Here is a 20,314-nt window from a genome sequence, read left to right on the forward strand (position 1 = left end):
TTTTTTTTTTTTTTGTCTTTTTCATTTATATTATCTGTAACACGTATTTATGGGAAAGGAAAAAAGAAGAAATAAAGGTCTATCAAAATACTACTTGCCCGTGTGATAGGAACATGATGAAAACGCTGCCTGTGCCATCCCTACTTGAACAACACAGCTCTGTTAGCTACGGTAATTCTACTACCACATGTACTGAACCCTGTTCAACACTCCCCACAAAGAGTGCTATGGCTCAGTACTCCATGAACCAGCAAAGGTGAGTTTATTTTCATAGGTCAAAATGAGAACAAGGATGACATCATTAATTCTAGGAAGCATTCTTGACCTCACGATTACACATACACGCATGCACGCGTGCTTCACAGGACCTTAGTACACGTCACAGCAGCATCAGCATACGGCAAAGCAAGCAGCTTAGTATCTTCATGCTAAGTAAAGCAGAGCACTCATTCCTGACCCATTGGTCATACAAAGCCCCCAAGACCAGGAGGCAACGTATCTGGACCAGTCCAGGCCTAAGTGGTACACTTCTTGCTTGCTTTTGTCAGTTTTCTTTGCTATTTTCCTTTCCATCTGTCTGTCTGACACAGATCTTGCTCTAAAGCCCCAGGAGGAGGTGTCCTCCGAGAGCTGAGGCTACAGGCCTCCGCCACCACACGTAGCCCTGTTCTCCTGACCCACCAACAGTTATGACAACTTTTTTGATCTTGTCACTTGCTGGTCTGACCAGCACAGATGTGTCTTCTCTCTCCACTACCATGGCGCTGAGGGGCTTGTTAGTGACTCCCTAGTGGGAGTGCCTGGAGAGAGCATGTTTTCAGTTACAAACGCAACAGGCCAAAGATTAGGGAAACACATCTGCTGGAACAGACCTGGGCACTAGAAATAACACTACAATAAACAGGAATTAAAAAGTGTGTGAAAAAATAATCCCCATGCTGGGTGCAGCTGGAAATTGCCCTTACAGACCTACACAGAGGGATACCTGGATGGCGTGGCAAGTGTTGTGGACTGGGCCATTGTACCAGACAAAAGAAACAGACTCAACACATAAATGGAATTCCCCCCCACTTTTCCTTGAGCAGCAATAAAGAACAATCAATTTAAAAATAATTGGAGAAATTTGTGTTTTGCTCAGACGAGTAAAAGAAAACATTCATTCAATAGTACCACCCAGAATCGCTTGCTTAATAGCATTTCTAATATGTTATGCATTTATTCAATCTACTTCCTTCTATATTAAAATGCAAAAACAATTACTCTGGATGTAAATCCGAGAAAACAATCAAAGTTTCTATTAAATCAGAGAAGAGACAGTTAAGCTTCGAGGTGATTTGCAGAGGCTCATGAATAGACAACACTTGGAATTCCTCTCTAGGATGTGAGGAAGAGTGATGGAAGCACAGATTCCGTCTCCTCTCTTCCTTCTCTCCTTCCCCTAACTTTTCTACCTGTCTGGATAAGTCAGAGTGTGAAGCTGTATTTTTATTTTATGTCTAGTCATTCAAATTATGCCATTATGTGACACTACTTCATGCTAAATACGAGCCCTGTAACAGCCCTGTAACAAACACCTTTTCTGTACTTTATTGTTAAACAGTTTTTTTTTCAACTGATCATTCAGAGGAATATTAGCACTTCAACCTTCTTGCTCCTTTATCTCTTAAAAAGAAACTGGGTAGTTCTATGTATGTAGGCATGTATATGTATATATATATGTATTCTATGTATGTAGGCATGTATACAAGTATACATGTATACAAGTATACATGCCTACATACATAGAATACATATATATATACATATATATACATATATATATACATGCCTACATACATACAAATATATATTACATATACAAATATGTTTATGTATAGGCATATATATAGGCATATATATACATATTTGTATATGTATATGTATATATACATATACAAATATGCTCAAACTAAGCATATTTGAGAAAAGGCAACTAAACATAAAGCAATGACTAAAAGAATCCGTGCATTAATAACAAGCATTTTACACTTTACTATCTCAGTGGAATTTTTAAATCTTCATGCTTTAATTGGGGTGCCGCTGCAGTAATAATCTCAAATACGAGATTCAATAAACGTGTTTTCATGTTCTGATTAAATGTCAAGGCCACAGATTTGTTATTTCAGATCTGGTGAGCAATAATTTTGTTGGATAATCATGAACTCCCAAAGATTTATTTGAAACACTCAGCTGCCCATTACAAAGCTCTGATTCACTGCAATAATTTCAGCTCTGCTGATAGTATTACAGCATCTAGCACGGACAGCTTACACTGTGAAGTACGCTTTACTCATTTCCCATGTGCAGAGTCAGCTGGAAGTTAATGCCAACAATATTTACCCTGTCCTCCACACAGGAGGTAGCATTTGAGTTCGCATCGAAGGTTTTCCCTCCCAGGGCCTGTGTGGTGTTTTTTTCTCTTTCACATCTCTTTCACTCTCTTTCACATCTCTCTCTGGCTCCTCTCTGTTCTAAGGCGTGCTTCACCAACGCAGCAGCGTCACAGGTCGTCACGCACCCACTATTTCCATTTGACTACTATCAGCTGGAACAAGCCTGCACTGGTCTCCAGCCGCATCAAGCCAGTCTTCAACGTGGCCTTTCTCATTGCCTGCGTTCAGTTATCTGCGTATTACCTTTTGCTGTTGTCGCAGCACTTTCCATTACTTTAAAAAAAATCTTTCAGCACTTCCAGACATTAAGAGCACTGTTAATGTCCCAATTTACACCATTCCCTGTGTTGTCGAAGTAAAAGGCAACAAACGAAGAATCCACATGCCTATTCTCCATCACAATGGTGTTACCATGCATATAAAAATCAACTGAAAACTGCACCTTCATTGAAAAAGATAAACAAGCAAACGTTATTTCCTTTGGTTTCCGCACAGTGTATTTACTGAAGATCTTACACAGGAGAGGTAGGGTTGAAAGTTCTTAAAGATTGCTTTTCAACAGTGTGAATTGACTTCTCTCCTTGCATGATGGTATTTTCACGTGGGTTTTGTTCTAGTTTTGTAGTGTCCTGAAATAAAACACATACACACTGATGTCGCAGTTGCTAAGCTTGTATCCCATTCAGCACCGACTCATCCGTCCTGTAAGAGTGAGAGCAGCAGGTAAGATGACGGCCTGGCAGAACACTTTACAAAATGTTCGTCACCATACTGTATAATTAAGAAAGATGGTAGCCATTCATTCACTTGTGTGGTAGATACTCAGTCACACTGCCACATGCTAGCTTAGTTAAATCTGAGGCACACCAAACAAGGGCCAGCGAGACGGCTCAGTTGGGAAGGGCACTTATTGCCAAGACTTTTGACTGAATTCAATCCTGGGCCCCAATAAAGGAAAGTGAGAACTCACTCATACAAGCTTTCCTCTCACTTCCACATATGTGCCATGGCATTTACACTTCCACACGTGTGAGTATGTGTTCACACACACTCATACTAAGTAAATAAATAATAAATACATTTAATTATACTTAGAAAATAAAACACACAAAAATAGGAAACTATTGAAGGGCTAATATTCTAGCAGGAATATAAGAAAGCAAAAAAAAAAAAAGCAGCAAGCGCATTGTTTCTGAAAGTTTTGACTATTCTATAAAGACAATGGCAACCTGTCATAAACGAAGATCTCAACCTCCATTTATTATAGGGCACCTATTAATAAGGCATTACTAAGTAAAGAATTAAAGCCAAAATTTTATAAGCAACATTCATCATCATTTAATGTATTCACTGCTACATAATAAACCATTAATTTTTCTTCCCCAATTAAGTTTTTTTGAGGTAATGTTTAATTAACATCACTGTATAGAGAAGAAAGGCATGGTTCGTGCTCATGAACTGAGACACAGAGAATATATATTTCATATATTTATGAAATAAGTACATATCTCATCATCTAAATATAATGTGTATACGCTTATTCTCTGCATTTGTATTTGGGTTTGGGCCCATGCCTCAGAGCACGTGTGGGTGGTTAGAGGACAGCTCCTGAGACCCGGTCCTCTCCTTTCACCATGTGTGCCTCAAGGATCAATCTCAGGTCGTCAGGCTTGGCGGCGGGTATCTTCCCCTGGGGAGCCATCTCAGTGGCCCAGCTTTTGCCAGAACACGAAGCTCACAGTGAGCCACTCTTCACTGAGGAAGATGGGTTGTCTGCTGTAGGGAAATGTCACAAATGAAATAACTGTGCTTTACAAGATAAACGGATTGGCTCACATGCAATAGTGCAGTTAGGTGAACCAAACGGAGAGGATTCAGGATGTCGGGTTATGTGATGATCAAGGAAAAAGTTCTTCTCATCAAGCAAAAGCAAAATTTAAATAGTACTTAAGCATATTTAAAACCCGACACTGAAGCTGCTACTGAATAGTCTAGAACTTTCTTTGATGTAAAGTGCTCTGAAGTGAGATTTCAAATTATTTAAGGATACTTCACTAAGCCCATACTCTAAAGAGTTGATTTGTCTTCTATCTTTCACTTGATCCATACATGAGATGAGGACCAGGCTTCTAAGTAAAGTGGGTGCAATTATGGCCTTGTTTTAAAGGACACATTTTCTCTGCTAAGGTTTAGAAATTCATGCTCAACTTTGAGGAAAGATTTAAATTGCTTATAGTGCCTTTAACGTTCATGAGTGAAATAAACAATAAAGTTTGATAGGCCCAGAAAGTATCAGAAACTAACTTTGTGTACTCTTTGAGACATTTTCAATGTTTCATCAGTGATAGAGACCATTCACGAGACCCTGGGTTCAATCACTAATACCATAAATAAAAAACAGGGGATAACACCAAAATGGCACTAGGTAACCTAGTATGATCATATCCCAATGTAAGGATGAGAGGCACAATCAGTGCAAAATCAGTTTTGCACAGTAAGATGTACAAACAAGTACACAGACATGAAAGCTGCATCTGTGCCTCCCTTAAGAGATTACTCTTGAAACTCCAACCTGTGATTCAGGAAGCTTTTCTCAAGCCTTCAGTTGAGCTTGTGTTGTTCTATTTTAAAGCACTTCTTGTAGTCCCTGGACAAAAATACAGCAAAGCTGCTTTAAGCAAATCGTCAAGGGTATAATGGCAAAATCATGGAACATGAGGGAAAATTGGCACAATTTTGAAATTAAAATGCAAACTGTTCCATGATCACTATAAAGAGCTATAATAACACAGACCACATCTGTATGATCCACTCCCTCAGGCAGAGAAACATAAGAGCACGCCTGCCACTGACCTCACGCTGGTCGAGAGCTGGCCATGACCACCTGAAAATGTGGGCCTGCAATTGTCCGTGTAGCATCTGACAAAAGGATCTGACCACAAGGTCTGGTCATCATTTGACTTCTTTTCAAAACACATTTTATTTTCTCGAGTTTCAGCAATAACAATGATATTCCTATGTTTCCGTTTGTTTGTTTGATTTGACTTAGCAAATAAGAATATGATTGCCGGATGATCACTTGGCATTGGATAGCCATGAGAGGGCTCATCCCTAGCAAGGACATTTGTTTCTTTGGTCTCAGTATTCCTGTGTTGCCTATAGTTAGTTCTTTGTCCACAGGTGGGGCTCCCACAAAATTTCCCCATTTCATGTCACCATGGTCATAAACAACATTAAATGCCTCAGCAGGCTGTGTGTGTGTGTGTGTGTGTGTGTGTGTGTGTGTGTGTGTGTGTGCACCAATGTTTCCTGTTTCTTCCAACTGAGTTTATCAAAGAGAAAAAAAAATCTGAGGCTATCTTTTGGCTATCCCCTATTATGAAACAGCTGATAAAACAAAAGTCTTCCCCATCAAAAATCAAGAGATTAAAACTTTGGGGAGCAGGGATGCACAGATTCTTATTACACCTATCCTTGTAAACGATAATGTTGTATGTATGGCTCTAAAATAAAATGAAGCTAGAATTCCTCTATGTTATTATTATAGTTGTTATTGTTATTGTTATTATTCTTGTTTTAACCTTACCTGACACTCAGTCTTCAGAGAACTCAAAGGCTAGAAAATACAAAGATGAGACATTTTGGCTGTCTTCCAATGAGTAAAAATTTTAAATTGCTTTCATCATTATGAAGGATAATTGAAAGTAGATTTGCACCAGACACGTATTTCCAAATCATGATGCTACGAGGTAGGATAGGAGCCTTTTTCCTGTTACTCAGTGAAGACAGTGTGCCAAAAAAGTTATATCCAGTCTTCAAAGGAACCTCCTGATAGGCAAGACTGTGGCGCCTGTCACAGATCGACCCTCTTTTACTAATCAAACAAACTGGGAATGAACAACAAGAAGGCAGCCTAAAAGTTAAATGTTAAGAAAACATATCTGGAGAGACCTTTTCTATGACTTTTGTGAGTATTAAAATATAAATTTATATTTAACCAAAACATCCTTAGACAAGAATGAAAACTAGAAAAAGTTAGAAACTAGTGCACAACTTTAACAAATGACTTTCAGAATTTTCTGAGCAAAAACAGAGTACTCCAGCACATGCACACATTTTCAGAAGAAAGCATTTGTCATGCCATATCAATAAAAAATACACATATATGATTCATTATTATCATAGCTAAAAATGATCTCCAGGGTTAAGGATGTAATTAAGTGAGCAATTGCCTCATATGGACAGAGGCAGAAGTTCAGTCCTTAGCAAACACACGCACACACACACACACACACACACACACACACACACACACAGTCTCAAAGCTTCCACAAATCTGTATTTGTCCAGATACTAAAAATCATTTTAAAGATTAAAAGATTGTGATCCTACCAAAACTATATCTATAGTATAGCTTGTAAAACATATTAAACATGTAAGTAAATGGGCTAAGAATATGAGTATGATGAAATTTCAGCATACACCCCCTTAGAATCTATTCAAACATCTTATATTATGGCTTCACAAAGGACTACATTGAAACAGTTTTGAATGTATTTAAGGTTATTATGAAAATCATATAATTACAAAGCCTGTAGTTAATTCATTATGCAAATGAGGGGGTCCCAAAGTCTTCTCCTTCTTAAATATGCATATTTTCATAATATTCTGTGACTAGTATGTTTGTAATTTAACAAAGAGCACCTTCCACATAGAGATCTATATATGTAGTTCAATTACAACATCAAGCAAGATCTCAGCTCAGTCACCTAATTTGAAATGTGGGATCACAGCACTTTAGTCAAGATAAGTCAGTGTTAAACACAGCCCAGAAATGAGCTCTTTCCCCTAAAGAGGAATGCACTTAGCACTATATAAACGCTAAATAAGGGAAGGATAGAGGAGACCTAAAAAGGGATACAAAGAAACCAATATTCACAGATTCTGAAACAATACTAAACAAAGCACAGTTCTGATGTGAATTAGATTTCCCCGGTGCGTGGATAGACGCCCAGACAAGTAACCCAAGCACAAAAGAAAGTCTGGGGCTTAGGATGTCGTGTTTTCTGCTATGTTCAAAAATCATTTTCACATATAATATACAATTAGTGCTTGGCTGAGCAAAAACTATAATTAAAAATAAATATACATAAGAATTCTTTTCAGAATGCAAACATTTGGATAATCTGTGATGATCCAGAAATCGCAGCACCAGTGAGAATCCTCCCCAGCTCTGGCTGCATCCCTCCCCCTCTGCAGCTACCTCTAAGAAGAAGACTTTCTCATAATGGCAGCTCTTCACTCACAAAGGCCCCAGAACCATACAGTATTAACAAAACATATGGAAACACGAAGATTTAGACTGAAATTCACTTTCTATCTGAGGCTAAAGCTTGGGGAGTAAGCCAGGTTGTCAGAAATGCAGAGCAAAATTACCACCAGGGACCAGCCAGCTTTCTCACTATTGTCCTTCCACAATGCCGCCTGGCTTCATCAGGGTTAGGATCAGAGGGAAACCAACCACCAACCCCAGGAGCCTGTAGACGTGGACCACACACCTGCCTGACACAACAGGCAGGGGATGATGCAATTTCAGTCACAGTTTGCAACAAATCTGTGATCGAGGTGGTTGAGGAACATTTGGAGAGAAAATGAAAGACCTGAATCCATGGTTGTGTTCAGAACAAGGCACTTAAACCTAGGTGTCTGCTGCTGGGTGGCTAGTCGGCCTTCATTTGATGATGTGATGGTCTCTTTCATTTGCTATCATGTCGTTATAAGCATACACTGGACTATGAAGGATGATAGACAATTAATTTGGAATAACGACAGACAACTAATTTTATAGCCTTTAAAGCCATTATGAATGAAATTCACTGATCCTAATTTGTTAATGGTGTGGGACAAAAGTGCTGAATACAAACATGATCAAATAAAGAGTTCAAAGGTCAAACTTAGATAAATGAGTTAGAACCTAAGACAATTATCAAACAACTTAAAGCATTTTTATTCACAATCTAGTATCATGGATCACACAAACTTAGAGATCTCAAATATCATCTAATCCAGTCAGTAATTTTGCAGCACAGGAGAAAGGGTTTTCTTTCCATAGTTACAACGTGTCTTATGAACCAGTGTCTGTTTTGTTTCTTTATGCAAAACAAGAATTATTTTATTTTATTCAATAGACAGGTACGTACTTTAATTATATTTGAAATATTTGCTTCCTAAAAAGGCTACAAACAAGCTCGGATAACTGGGTTTGAGAGGCTGGAAAATAACTATTTCCCACATGAAAAAGAAAGGTTGTGTTATTAGAGACGTATGTAGTAAAACCCAACAATTCTCTGGGGTTATGAAACCTTCAATTAGAACTGCAAAAAGGCTGAATTTTACAGTAAGGAGCTCTAAAGTCAGATAATAGGATGATGGATTTAAAGATCTTTATACAAATGAACTTAGATAGCAACTTGCTATAGAAGAAAGGGGGAAGCTGGATCTTAATGTAGCCATGGCAACTTTCTATCTTCACCAATTTTTCCCCTTGAATCAAGTATGAAAATGTTTCTCGTCTACACGGTGCAGCCTTTATAATGCTCATAATGAGGTAAGAGCAAAAGGCACATTTTGTTCTTACACTTTTGAATTGCAAAACTACACTGAAAAGACAGTAGGTTTTGAATATTTCTTGTCCACCTGTTTCTTCACTACCCTAAAGGAACATTTTATTCCAAACATCATAAAAGACTAGATAACATTTCAGTTACTCCTGTGGTACAGAAAGAATTAAGCATTCTCTCCTCAGCACACCCACAGACCACTACATATTCCTTTATTGCAAATCAGATCTGCTGTACAGCATCTTCCTAATTGACTTAATCCTCTGAGAACATTGCAAGCAATGATTGAATTTCACTTGTGGTCAACTCCATGTCTTTATGACTGCCTGCCTCGAACAGGTGATCAGTCAGCTACACAGACAAGGGAGGATCCATCTATGGAGCTCGAAAGGCCTTTCTCCATAGAGGGTCCATATGGAATCACATATACAATTTTTTTTGATTCATATATAAAAATACACTATACATTAAAAAAAATCTCAGCTATGATGAGTGTCCACAGGCACTAAAAAAAAAAATATGAGAATTCTTAAACTTGATTTCTTCCACTGACCTAAATTGGGATGCTTCATGCTGTCAGTGTTCCATATAAAACATTTTAAACTCGTTGCTCTTCTGCAGGCAAAATCTACATGGGGAGCAATGGGAGGAACCAAGTCAGTTCTGTGAAGCACTCAGGGACACAGATATGGAAAAGAAATTCCACATTTCCAAGTGCTTCTTAAATTAAAAGAAAGAGAGAGATAGAGAGAGAGAAAGAAAGAGAGAGAGAGAAAGAAAGAAAGAAAGAAGGAAGGAAGGAAGGAAGGAAGGAAGGAAGGAAGGAAGGAAGGAAGGAAGGGAATGACTGGGAACAGACCACAAAAAAAAAAAAAAAAAAAAAAAAGGCTTAGGGTAGCTGCAAGACCATAACAAATATCCTTTTTTAATTTTCCAGTTTTAAAAATAAAGTGACTTGTAGAGTGAAATGAAAACACTAGCCAGCATAGCATGCACCCACATTTTACTGAAGGGTTGGGCGGATAACTAAACGGAAGGGAGAACACATGATTAGATTCACTGAAAGGGCACATTTGAACTTGCAGCAGTCATTCTAATCAGGTAAACGCATCTTTATAACTACCATGTGTTAAGAGAAAGGTTTCCATTTCTAATGACATTTCAGTATTGTTTAAACCTTTAAAACACTCAATTTCAACTTATCTTGCTTTAACATATGAGCATGTGAGTATGTTGTCTTTAGGACTAAAATATTTTTTTAAATGTTTTAAAATAGTTCCCTATGAAAACAAACAAAAGCAAAAATATTCACTTGAGTTTCTAATGCCTGATCACACACACACAAAAATCCAACTACTTAGAAAACTTGCATGGGAGGAGATGAGAGAGGGAGAGTGGGATTGGGAGGGAATGAGGGAAGGGCTACAGCTGAGATACAAAGTGAATAAGCTGTAATTAATATAAAAAACTCCTTAAAAATAAAAAATAAAAGAAAAAGAAAACTTGCACTCCGCTCTTAGTAACATATATCTGCATGTGCCTAAGTCATTATTATTATTATTAATTATAATTTATCCTCTTTCTATCAAGGGGATAGCCCCTCCCTCATCTCCTCCCTGTCCTACCCTACTTCCCTCCCTTTCCTCCCCTATGCCCTTCTCTAATCCACTGATAGGGGAGGAAGACCCTAGCCTATCAGGTCTCATCAGGACTGTGTGGATCCTCTTCTCTGTGGACTGGTTAGGTCACTCAACCATGGAGAGGTGATCAAAGAGCAAGCTAGAGACTGACCCTGCTCCTATTACTAGAGAACTACCATGGAGACTGAACTGCCATGGGCTACATCTGAGCAGGGGGTCTAGGTCCTCTCCATACATGGTCCTTGGTTGATTCATCAGTCTCTGCAGGGCCCCTTGGGCCCAGATTTTTTGGCTCTGTTGGTTTCCTTGTGGAGCTCCTATCTCCTCCAGGTCTTTCTATCTCCCCATTCTTCCATAAGATTCCCTGCACTCTGCCCAAAGTTTGGCTGAGTCTCAGCCTCTGCTTCGATACACTGGTGGGTAGAGTCTTTCAGAGGCCCTTTGTGAAAGGCTCCTGTCTTGTTCCCTGTCTTCTTCCACTTCAAATGTATATCCTGTTTGACCCTCTGAATGAGGATTAAGCATCTTCCCTAGAGTCCTCCTTGTTTAGTTTCTTTGGAACTATAGATTTTAGTATGCTCATCCTATATTATATGGCTAATATCCAGTTATAAGTGAGTATATACTATATGTGTCTTTCTGCTTCTGGGATACCTCAGAATCAAATCAAAGACCCAGAAATAAACCCACACACCTACAGATACTTATTTTTTTACAAAGAAGCCAAAACCATACAATGGAAAAAAGACAGCATCTTCAACAAACGGTGCTGGTCTAATTGGATGTCTACAGGTAAAAAAAAAAAAAAAAAAAAAAAAAAAAAAAAGCAAACGGATCCATATTTATCACCCTCCGCAAAACTAAAATCCAAATGGATCAAAGACCTCAACATAAAACCAGACACACTAAACCTGCTAGAAGAAAAAGTGGGGAACAGCCTTGAACTCATTGGCACAGGAGACAACTTCCTGAACAGAACACCAACAGCACAGGCTTTAAGCAACACATTGTAAGGAAAAGAGTAAGAAAATTTGTCTGCACATTAAGTACTTTTTATGAATTCATCAGTCAATTCATAACATATACTCCTAAAATCTTTAGGACTTAAGTGAAAATAGAGATTTTTCCCTGAAGTATGGAATCCTTGATGAATGATGGAATGTAAGAAATCTTGTATCAGTCATGATCTAGTTCAATTTCCTAAATTTGAAATGTTTTAAAAAGGTCTTTATCTTTCATTATGTGTGATCAAAACCAATGAATGGCAGCTGGAATGCTGGGTCCTGGGAGAAGAGGGGTGAGAATGATCTTTGAAATTCTGAGAAATTTACTTAAGGTGCAGTTAAGCTGGTCAACTTACCTTTAATTACATAATTAGTTATTTTTAAACTTTTTATACCAATGCTTAGGAAAAGGAAGAAAACTTTTAAAATCAACTATATAGCCCAAATCCTCAAATGGCCAATAGTGGTAAATATTTTCACAGTGGCAAAGCTGAAACATAAGTTGAAAAAAATAACTATATTTTAAAATGGCTGTAACAGCCATCATTTTCTCACTTTCACACACACAGTTCATAAAGAAAGGTAGAATTTCTATCTTTTACAATATCAATAGGGGAAAGTTGCCGTAAAAGTGTGGGGATGCATCTTTTCTCTATTCCCTTCCGACTGTTGTTTATTGTTGGATCCCGGAATCATTTTTTAAATCATGACAATTATTGTTTGAATTGATATCATTCAGTAAAAACTGTAGAAAGGTACACTCGTAAGTTATTAATCAGCAAACTATTAACTAAGTTCTGATCAACCAATTAAATGTATTAATATAATCAAATAAATTGAGCTGAATAATAATCCCAATCACAATAATATTATGCTCTAGGAAGAATAATAATCAAATCATTAAATATCTAGGAAAAATAATTAGTCACTATACAGATATTCATATCTAATAACCTAATATATTGTCTATGACAAATTATCTCAGTTTGAGTAGATTCTTAAAGAATCCAGTAGCCAGGGAGAAAATAAGGAAGGAATGGTGCGATTGGGAGGGAAGAAGGGAGGGGGCTACAGCTGAGATACAAAGCAAATAACCTGTGATTAATATAAAAAAATAAAGAAAAACAAAAAAAGGAAAATAAAAAAGAATCCAGTAGAGCTAGGAATTGTAGTCTTTCTTTCACTCAAATTTCTTGTAATAAAATGACACTTCTGCTTTGTATAGTAGTTCCTTTTAAGTTTAGCTTGTGTGAGTCAGACCTTCATCTTTACTAGTTTTGGCAAAATGAATTTTCTAAACTTCAAAATCTGAAGATGAGAGTTTTACCAAATCTAAAAAAACAAAAACAAAAACAAAACTTTACTAGATTTTTTATTTTTTTTAATTGTTAAAATTTCATACTTTCTACACATGTGGGCAGCATGACAGTCTCAAAATAATTGAGCAGGTAAGAGGGGGATGTGTCCTAACCACACCCTACCATTACTAGGCATGTGTTCTAAGGCAGGGGAGGTCAAACAGGAGTAATAATACTGTAAGGTTTCAGGGCCTGTTTATTAGAAGCACTTGGCTAGAGAGGATCTCAGTAGCCTAGCTCACAAGGCCATTGCTAACATAAACAATTGCTAACAGGGACACTCAGAAGCTCTGAAGCACTAAGTAATACAATACTGCTTCTGCCTTAGGGCTGTGCAAATAACCCACAATAGCTGCTGACCTGCTGACAACAGACTTCCCATGTCCCAGCCCAAACAAACACCACCACAAGAACTCTTAGGTTAAAAGTCTTCTGGATGAACCTAGGCCAAACTCTGTTGTCTCCAGGTTATAGTCATGCAATTGATGAAATGGAACCACAAAAATATTCTGATTAAGCATAAATATAAATGTTCAAAGATACCCACCAAAATCATTTCAAAATGAAAAGTTACATTCTATATTAATCATGCCGCTTAATAATCCACGCTGCGGTTAACTTGCAGGATATAGGCTCCGTTTCCCATAGCTGGAGGAACCTGTTACAGCAATTAGCTGGCAGAAGTCATGGCTCCTCTGTTCTCAGCTGAGTGATTTATGAAAAAACGGAAATTATTTTGTGCTTTCCACCTAGGCTCTTCCTTCACCTTGGACATAAGAGGTAATGAGCTTCTCTACTGGTTTTCTTCAGGTGCCATTCCTGTAGCCATCCATATCTCTGGCTTCACTATTGCATGTATTCTACCAATCTGTTTCCTAGTGCTTCGAGCCTCCTGACTGAGAGTTCACTATAGAAAGTGATAACGTCAAAGTGTCAAAGTGATCTCTTTCTCTAGTGGCTACTAACCCAGTGACTGAAACACGGACTTTTTCAATAAATGTCACTAAATTATAAATGAATGAACCGTGCAAGCAACTGTCAAGTCACTTTCTACGAAGCGGGGTAAAGAGAAAGGTGGAATGAAAGTAGGGAACTGTGCTAGATGTCACTGCTCAGCTCATTCCGCAGTCAGGAACACTCCCGCTCTCAAGGGCTCACTCGGAGGAAGGAAGTGCTGGCATACTATTTGACCGTAATAAAACAGTATTATTTCTATACACCATGGGTCACTCGAAATCAGCAGATCTCAACCTGTGGGTCCTGAGCCTTTTGAGGGCCACATGTCAGATATCCCGCAAATCGGTATGTATAAATCACTACCCATAAAAGAAGAGAAGGAATGAGGTACCAATGAAATAACTTTATGATTGGGAGTCACCATAACATGAGGAACTGTATGAAAGGGTCACAACATTAGGAAAGTTGAGAACCACTGCAGGATTTGACATTTAGAGTCTCACATTCCTTTGTGTTATCCTCAGAATTAATAATTCATAATTATGTAAAAATATAGTTAATGCACAGTTTTTGTAACTAGTAAAACACGTCAAATTACATCAGTTAACTTTATTTAAGATTAGAAAAGGAAGGAATGGCTTACACTACAGGCAAGGTGATGGAAATGTACGTTTCCTAGCGGACTCCATTCACTGGCACACGTGGTCCGGTTATCCATGGTCAGAAACTGGAGATGAGAAGGCAAGCAAGTCTCCTGTTCTCCAGGAGGTGTGACTGAAAGCATGAAACGCTGAGAGGCAGGAGGGAGAAGTTATCTGGAAGGCAGGCTTCCCAGAAGAGACAGGCTTGAACAGTGAAGAAAACCATTGGGGTGTCCCTGACTCAAGGCGAGTTAGTAGTTAACCGAGACTTAAAATCACACTTCTGAGTGCAAAAGGGAAGAGACAAGTTAGCTGTGAGTTTGGACTGCAGGTGATTTATAATTTTATGTTAAAATAGTAATATTTCTACATCTCCGCAGAGAACACATGCCATTTTTGCTTATGTGTTTAGGTGGTTTTGTGTGTTGGCCATATTCTCATGCAATTATGCCATTTTATCCGTAAATGCGGGGAGGCAACAAGCCCAAAATGAAGAGTCTAGCCATGCCTGACTTTGAAATAAGGGAAGAGTGGCAGCGTCTCACCAGCACCCACCTAGACGGAGCACAGACCTGCCAGGACTCGGTCCTGTTGAGTGGAGCATACCTCAACCTGTGATTTGCCTTTGGAACTTCTAATTTTTCTATGACAAAAATGCTGGCGTCCATTTAAAGAAGGAATATCCACTCTGCTTGTTATAAAGCAGTTGCTTTTTATTGTTATTACTGATGTAATAATTTACTGAGTAAATTAATTTCAATGACAAACAATCAAATCCTAACCTGAAGTTAATTTTATACAGTAAGGTATATTTGATAGCCTCCAAATTCCGCAACTCTCAAGTCTCTCTTATACAAAGCAGAGAATAGAGAGAGGCAAAATGAAAGTAGGGAACTGTGTTAAACATTACTACTTAGCTCCTTCAGCAGTCAGGAACAGTTTTGCTCCCAGGGGCTGACTCTGAGGGAAGAAATACAGGCACACTATTTCACTATCATAAAACAGTATTATTTCTGTATACCACACCTTCAAGGCTATTGTTATTTTTTCAATATCATTAATTCAAAAGACAAAGCAAAATAGCAAAATAAAATAAGTAAAATTAGAAATATAAACAAAGAATTGAAACAAATGAAAATTCTGGAAGCATATTTATTATACTTAATGAAACTTCAGTCTTTTGAAGATTAAATTTCTTTACCCACCTAATATCTGTGCCACAGTCATCAAAATGTACTGAAATAACTGTAAACTCCAATAATATTATATGTGAATTATAGTTAGTTAAACATTAATTATGGACTTTCCTCTTGAGCTAATTTTTCTCCTCTTTTGATTGCATTTAGAATATGCCTCTACAGCTGCAAGTACTGGACACGCATGGGATTTGAATCTTAGGCTTCTAATAAATGAATCGCTCCATTTCCTATGACCATCTATACATACACCACCTTCGAAAAGTCCATCAACACTCCATCACTGAGGGGACAGCAACCGTCATTTCTCCACTATGCATGCAATTTTGGAAAAATACATGTGTGGCACTCATAATTATTTCCATGAAGAAAACACTTACAGTTCTATGGCATTCATCATTTGACAAACGCCAATCCTTCCCTCGTCAGTCAGCTCGTACTGAACTTATTGGCAGTGACTGGAATCCTTAAGGGCCTATGGAATTTCTGAAGACGAAAGCTAAGATGAAGGACATGCCACTCCAAATTCATGTGCTACTTGGCCTAGCTATCACTACACTAGTACAAGCTGTAGATAAGAAAGCGGATTGTCCACAATTGTGTACATGTGAAGTCAGGCCTTGGTTTACCCCCAGATCCATCTATATGGAAGCATCTACAGTGGACTGTAATGACTTAGGGCTTTTAAACTTCCCAGCCAGATTGCCTGTGGACACACAGATTCTGCTCCTACAGACTAACAATATTGCAAGAATTGAACATTCCACGGACTTCCCAGTAAACCTTACTGGTCTGGACTTATCTCAAAACAATTTATCTTCAGTCACCAATATTAATGTACAAAAGATGTCGCAGCTTCTTTCTGTGTACCTGGAGGAAAACAAACTAACGGAGCTGCCTGAAAAGTGTCTGTACGGCCTGAGCAACTTACAAGAACTCTACGTTAATCACAACCTGCTTTCCACCATTTCTCCCGGAGCTTTTATTGGCCTTCACAACCTTCTCCGGCTTCACCTCAACTCAAACAGGCTGCAGATGATCAACAGTAAGTGGTTTGACGCTCTGCCCAACCTAGAGATTCTGATGCTCGGGGACAACCCCATCATCAGTATCAAAGACATGAACTTCCGGCCTCTCCTCAAGCTTCGCAGTCTGGTCATTGCAGGCATAAACCTCACGGAAATCCCAGATGATGCCTTGGTCGGACTGGAAAACTTGGAAAGCATCTCTTTTTATGATAATAGGCTTAATAAAGTACCCCAGGTGGCTCTTCAGAAGGTTGTAAACCTCAAGTTTTTGGACCTAAATAAAAATCCCATCAACAGAATCCGGAGGGGTGACTTCAGCAACATGCTGCACCTGAAGGAGCTGGGGATAAACAGCATGCCTGAGCTCGTGTCCATCGACAGTCTCGCTGTGGATAACCTGCCGGACTTGAGGAAAATCGAAGCCACTAACAACCCCAGGCTGTCTTACATCCATCCCAACGCATTCTTCAGACTCCCCAAGCTAGAATCGCTCATGCTCAACAGCAACGCCCTCAGCGCCCTCTACCACGGAACCATAGAGTCCCTGCCAAACCTCAAGGAAATCAGCATCCACAGCAACCCCATCCGCTGTGACTGCGTAATCCGCTGGATTAACATGAACAAAACCAACATTCGATTTATGGAACCAGATTCTCTCTTCTGTGTGGACCCACCTGAGTTCCAAGGCCAGAAAGTTCGGCAGGTGCATTTCCGGGATATGATGGAAATGTGCCTCCCTCTGATAGCTCCCGAGAGCTTTCCTTCGAGCTTGGAGGTGGAAGCCGACAGCTATCTGTCCCTTCACTGCAGAGCCACTGCAGAGCCCCAGCCTGAAATCTACTGGATCACACCTTCAGGTCAGAAACTGCTGCCAAATACTCTGAGAGAAAAGTTCTATGTTCACTCTGAAGGCACGCTAGACATAAGCAGAATAACCCCAAACGAAGGGGGCTTGTACACTTGTATGGCCACTAACCTGGTCGGTGCTGACTTAAAGTCTGTTATGATCAAAGTGGGAGGGTCTATTCCTCAGGATAACAACGCCTCACTGAATATTAAGGTGAGAGACGTCCAGGCCAATTCCGTTCTGGTGTCTTGGAAAGCGAGCTCGAAAATCTTCAAATCCAGTGTTAAGTGGACAGCGTTTGTTAAGACTGAAGACTCTCATGCAGCCCAAAGTGCTCGGATACCATCTGACGTCAAGGTGTATAACCTAACCCATCTGAAACCGGCCACTGAGTACAAAATTTGTGTTGATATTCCCACCATCTACCATAAAAGCAGGAAACAATGTGTGAATGTCACCACGAAAAGTTTGGACCATGACAAAAAGGAATATGGGAAGAGCCACGTGGTGTTTATGGCCTGCCTCGGAGGCCTTCTGGGGCTCCTTGGTGTGATGTGTCTTTTCAGCTGTGTCTCACAAGAAGTGAAGCGAGAGGGTGAACACAGCCCTGTGGTGCCTCACTTTTCCAAGCCGCCCTTGGCATTCAGTGAGCTTTACCCTCCTCCCGTCAACCTCTGGGAAGCCGGCAAGGACAAAAGGGCATCGTTGGAGGTAAAAGCAACTACTATAGGTGTGCCCACAAACATGTCCTAAAACAGTCAACCAAACCCACTTCAGAGAAAAGCTCAGGACTGCAGTAGCGCTTAAAAAAAAAACAACAAAAACCAGGCAGAGGAATGTCACTTTCTGGAAGGAAGCTTCAGTGCTGCCTCTGACCAGCGGAAACATGGGAAACTTGAGCGTTTTAACCGGCTGGCTTCAAAGGGTACTGTGGCAACCAAATAAAACAATTCCATTTTCTAGAACTTTCATGTAACTTTTATGTCAGAACTACAGCTAATGTGATCAGAAACATTTCTGTATTTTTTTTAAGTATAGAAGAGTAGTTGAACTGAGCAGCCGCTCCTCCTGTGTTGTAGTACACATTATTAGCCACGAGCTTTTGCAGTGACCAGATAAACTTGAATTGACGCGTGGTGTGACGGACAAATTCTGTAGAGTAGACACAGTGAGTATGTGGACCTCTTTTATAAGGAAAAATACATTTTGGATTAAAATCAATTGCTTTTGTCTTGTTTTTGTTTCTAAATAAAGAATAATTTCTGGGAAATATCATCTGATTAGAAGTCATTTAGATGCCAGTGTTTCTTAGAGGTGTTTTCTACAGTCACATTTGGAATGTTAACAGCGAGAATTTCATTGGATTTGGAAACCACACTGATACACAAAAATGGATGTTAGATAGCATTTTATCAATACTAAAAGGCTATAATGTTATATTTAACACGTTATTAGTTAAAATAAATCCTCCAGAAAACTATGAATTCATTTAAAGATTTTTTTTCAAAGAAGGAGCTTTTGGAAGAAGATTTAAATATTTGGTTTAAAGGATGTAAATCCAATACTGGGGTATGTCAAGGCGTAATATTAATAATTAATCAATTAGCTGGAAGTTGGTGCTATGCCAAAACTTTTGCCATATTTCAGTAGGACTTATTTATCTAAGCGTATGTTCACATTTCTTTGAGACTTCAAATAATGAACTTCAACGATGTCATAAGTAATTTAATAACCTGCTGCCCCAGAGACACAGTAAGGAAATCACATGTTCCATTTTAACAGCAGAGTTTAAGATTTTCTCTATAAAATCTGAGTAAGTAGCAAAACTTTATAAGGTTCAACTTTTTGAAACTCTAACTTACATTTTTCTCTTTTCCAATATGAAAACGTGATACAACTGATTCCAGTGTTCACTGTAAAATAAAATGCTGCTTAGGTTTAGAAAGAGCATCCATCTATGAAAACTAGACTCACTTTAAACTTGCTATGTAACATAGGGTGGCCTTGAACTCATGATCCCCCTGCCAGAACCCCTCATTAACAAAGGTTACAGGTGAATACAGCTGATAAAAAAATGCCAGGAAACAGTTTCGTTAACTGAGAATGAACTCTGTAGGTGATTTAGGGTAAAATACAACAATAAAGAACAATCTAGTAAGATGTCTATAAAATATCGAAAAACATATATTAAAATGATTTCAGATTATAAAATGAAAATACCATTTTGAAATCCTTTATATGAATGAATTTTACTTGAAAAATTAACAAAAACTACTGAGATTGAGAAGTTCAGTCATCTCACTAATAAAAGCAATTCATCAAAAACAACTTTGCATAAAGGAAACATTCTAAATCATGAATACCGATCTTAAATAATAAGCCATAGTTTCAATGGACAAACTGCTTTTCTCTCCAGCCAGGAGCTTCTATATTAATAACTGCTGTGCTGTTTAACACTTTGCAGTAGCTGAGTACACATTACCAGCAGCCTGTAAGCACTCCCAGCATGACAGCCATATCAATTTATTTGTTGATATTATACATTTCCTTTGTCTTAGCATTGACAGTTTCTAATTAAACCCTAGTTGTTT

General features: G+C 38.7%; 2 protein-coding genes across 9 annotated transcripts in view; one reads left to right on the forward strand and one right to left on the reverse strand.

The window, feature by feature from the left end:
• Positions 1-19,156, forward strand: part of Lrrn3 (leucine rich repeat neuronal 3) — a 31,033-nt gene extending 11,877 nt beyond the window's left edge. Inside the window, exons 2-4 of one of the 3 annotated variants that reach the window (XM_055623999.1) lie at positions 3,050-3,155; positions 13,680-13,834; positions 15,999-19,156. In XM_055623999.1, the coding sequence (XP_055479974.1) occupies positions 16,326-18,476 (2,151 nt within the window). In that variant the 5' untranslated portion in view covers positions 3,050-3,155; positions 13,680-13,834; positions 15,999-16,325 and the 3' untranslated portion in view covers positions 18,477-19,156. The remainder of the gene's footprint in view (positions 1-3,049; positions 3,156-13,679; positions 13,835-15,998) is intronic. The other 2 variants (XM_055623989.1, XM_055623980.1) reach the window with 2 other exon arrangements.
• The window catches only part of Immp2l (inner mitochondrial membrane peptidase subunit 2), an 815,753-nt gene that overhangs the window by 422,307 nt on the left and 373,132 nt on the right, over positions 1-20,314 (reverse strand). The gene's annotated exons all lie outside the window — the stretch shown is intronic.

The sequence above is a fragment of the Psammomys obesus genome, unplaced genomic scaffold, assembly GCF_907164565.1.
Source record: "Psammomys obesus unplaced genomic scaffold, mPsaObe1.curated_primary_1811, whole genome shotgun sequence".
In the NCBI taxonomy this organism is placed as follows: Eukaryota; Metazoa; Chordata; class Mammalia; order Rodentia; family Muridae; genus Psammomys; species Psammomys obesus.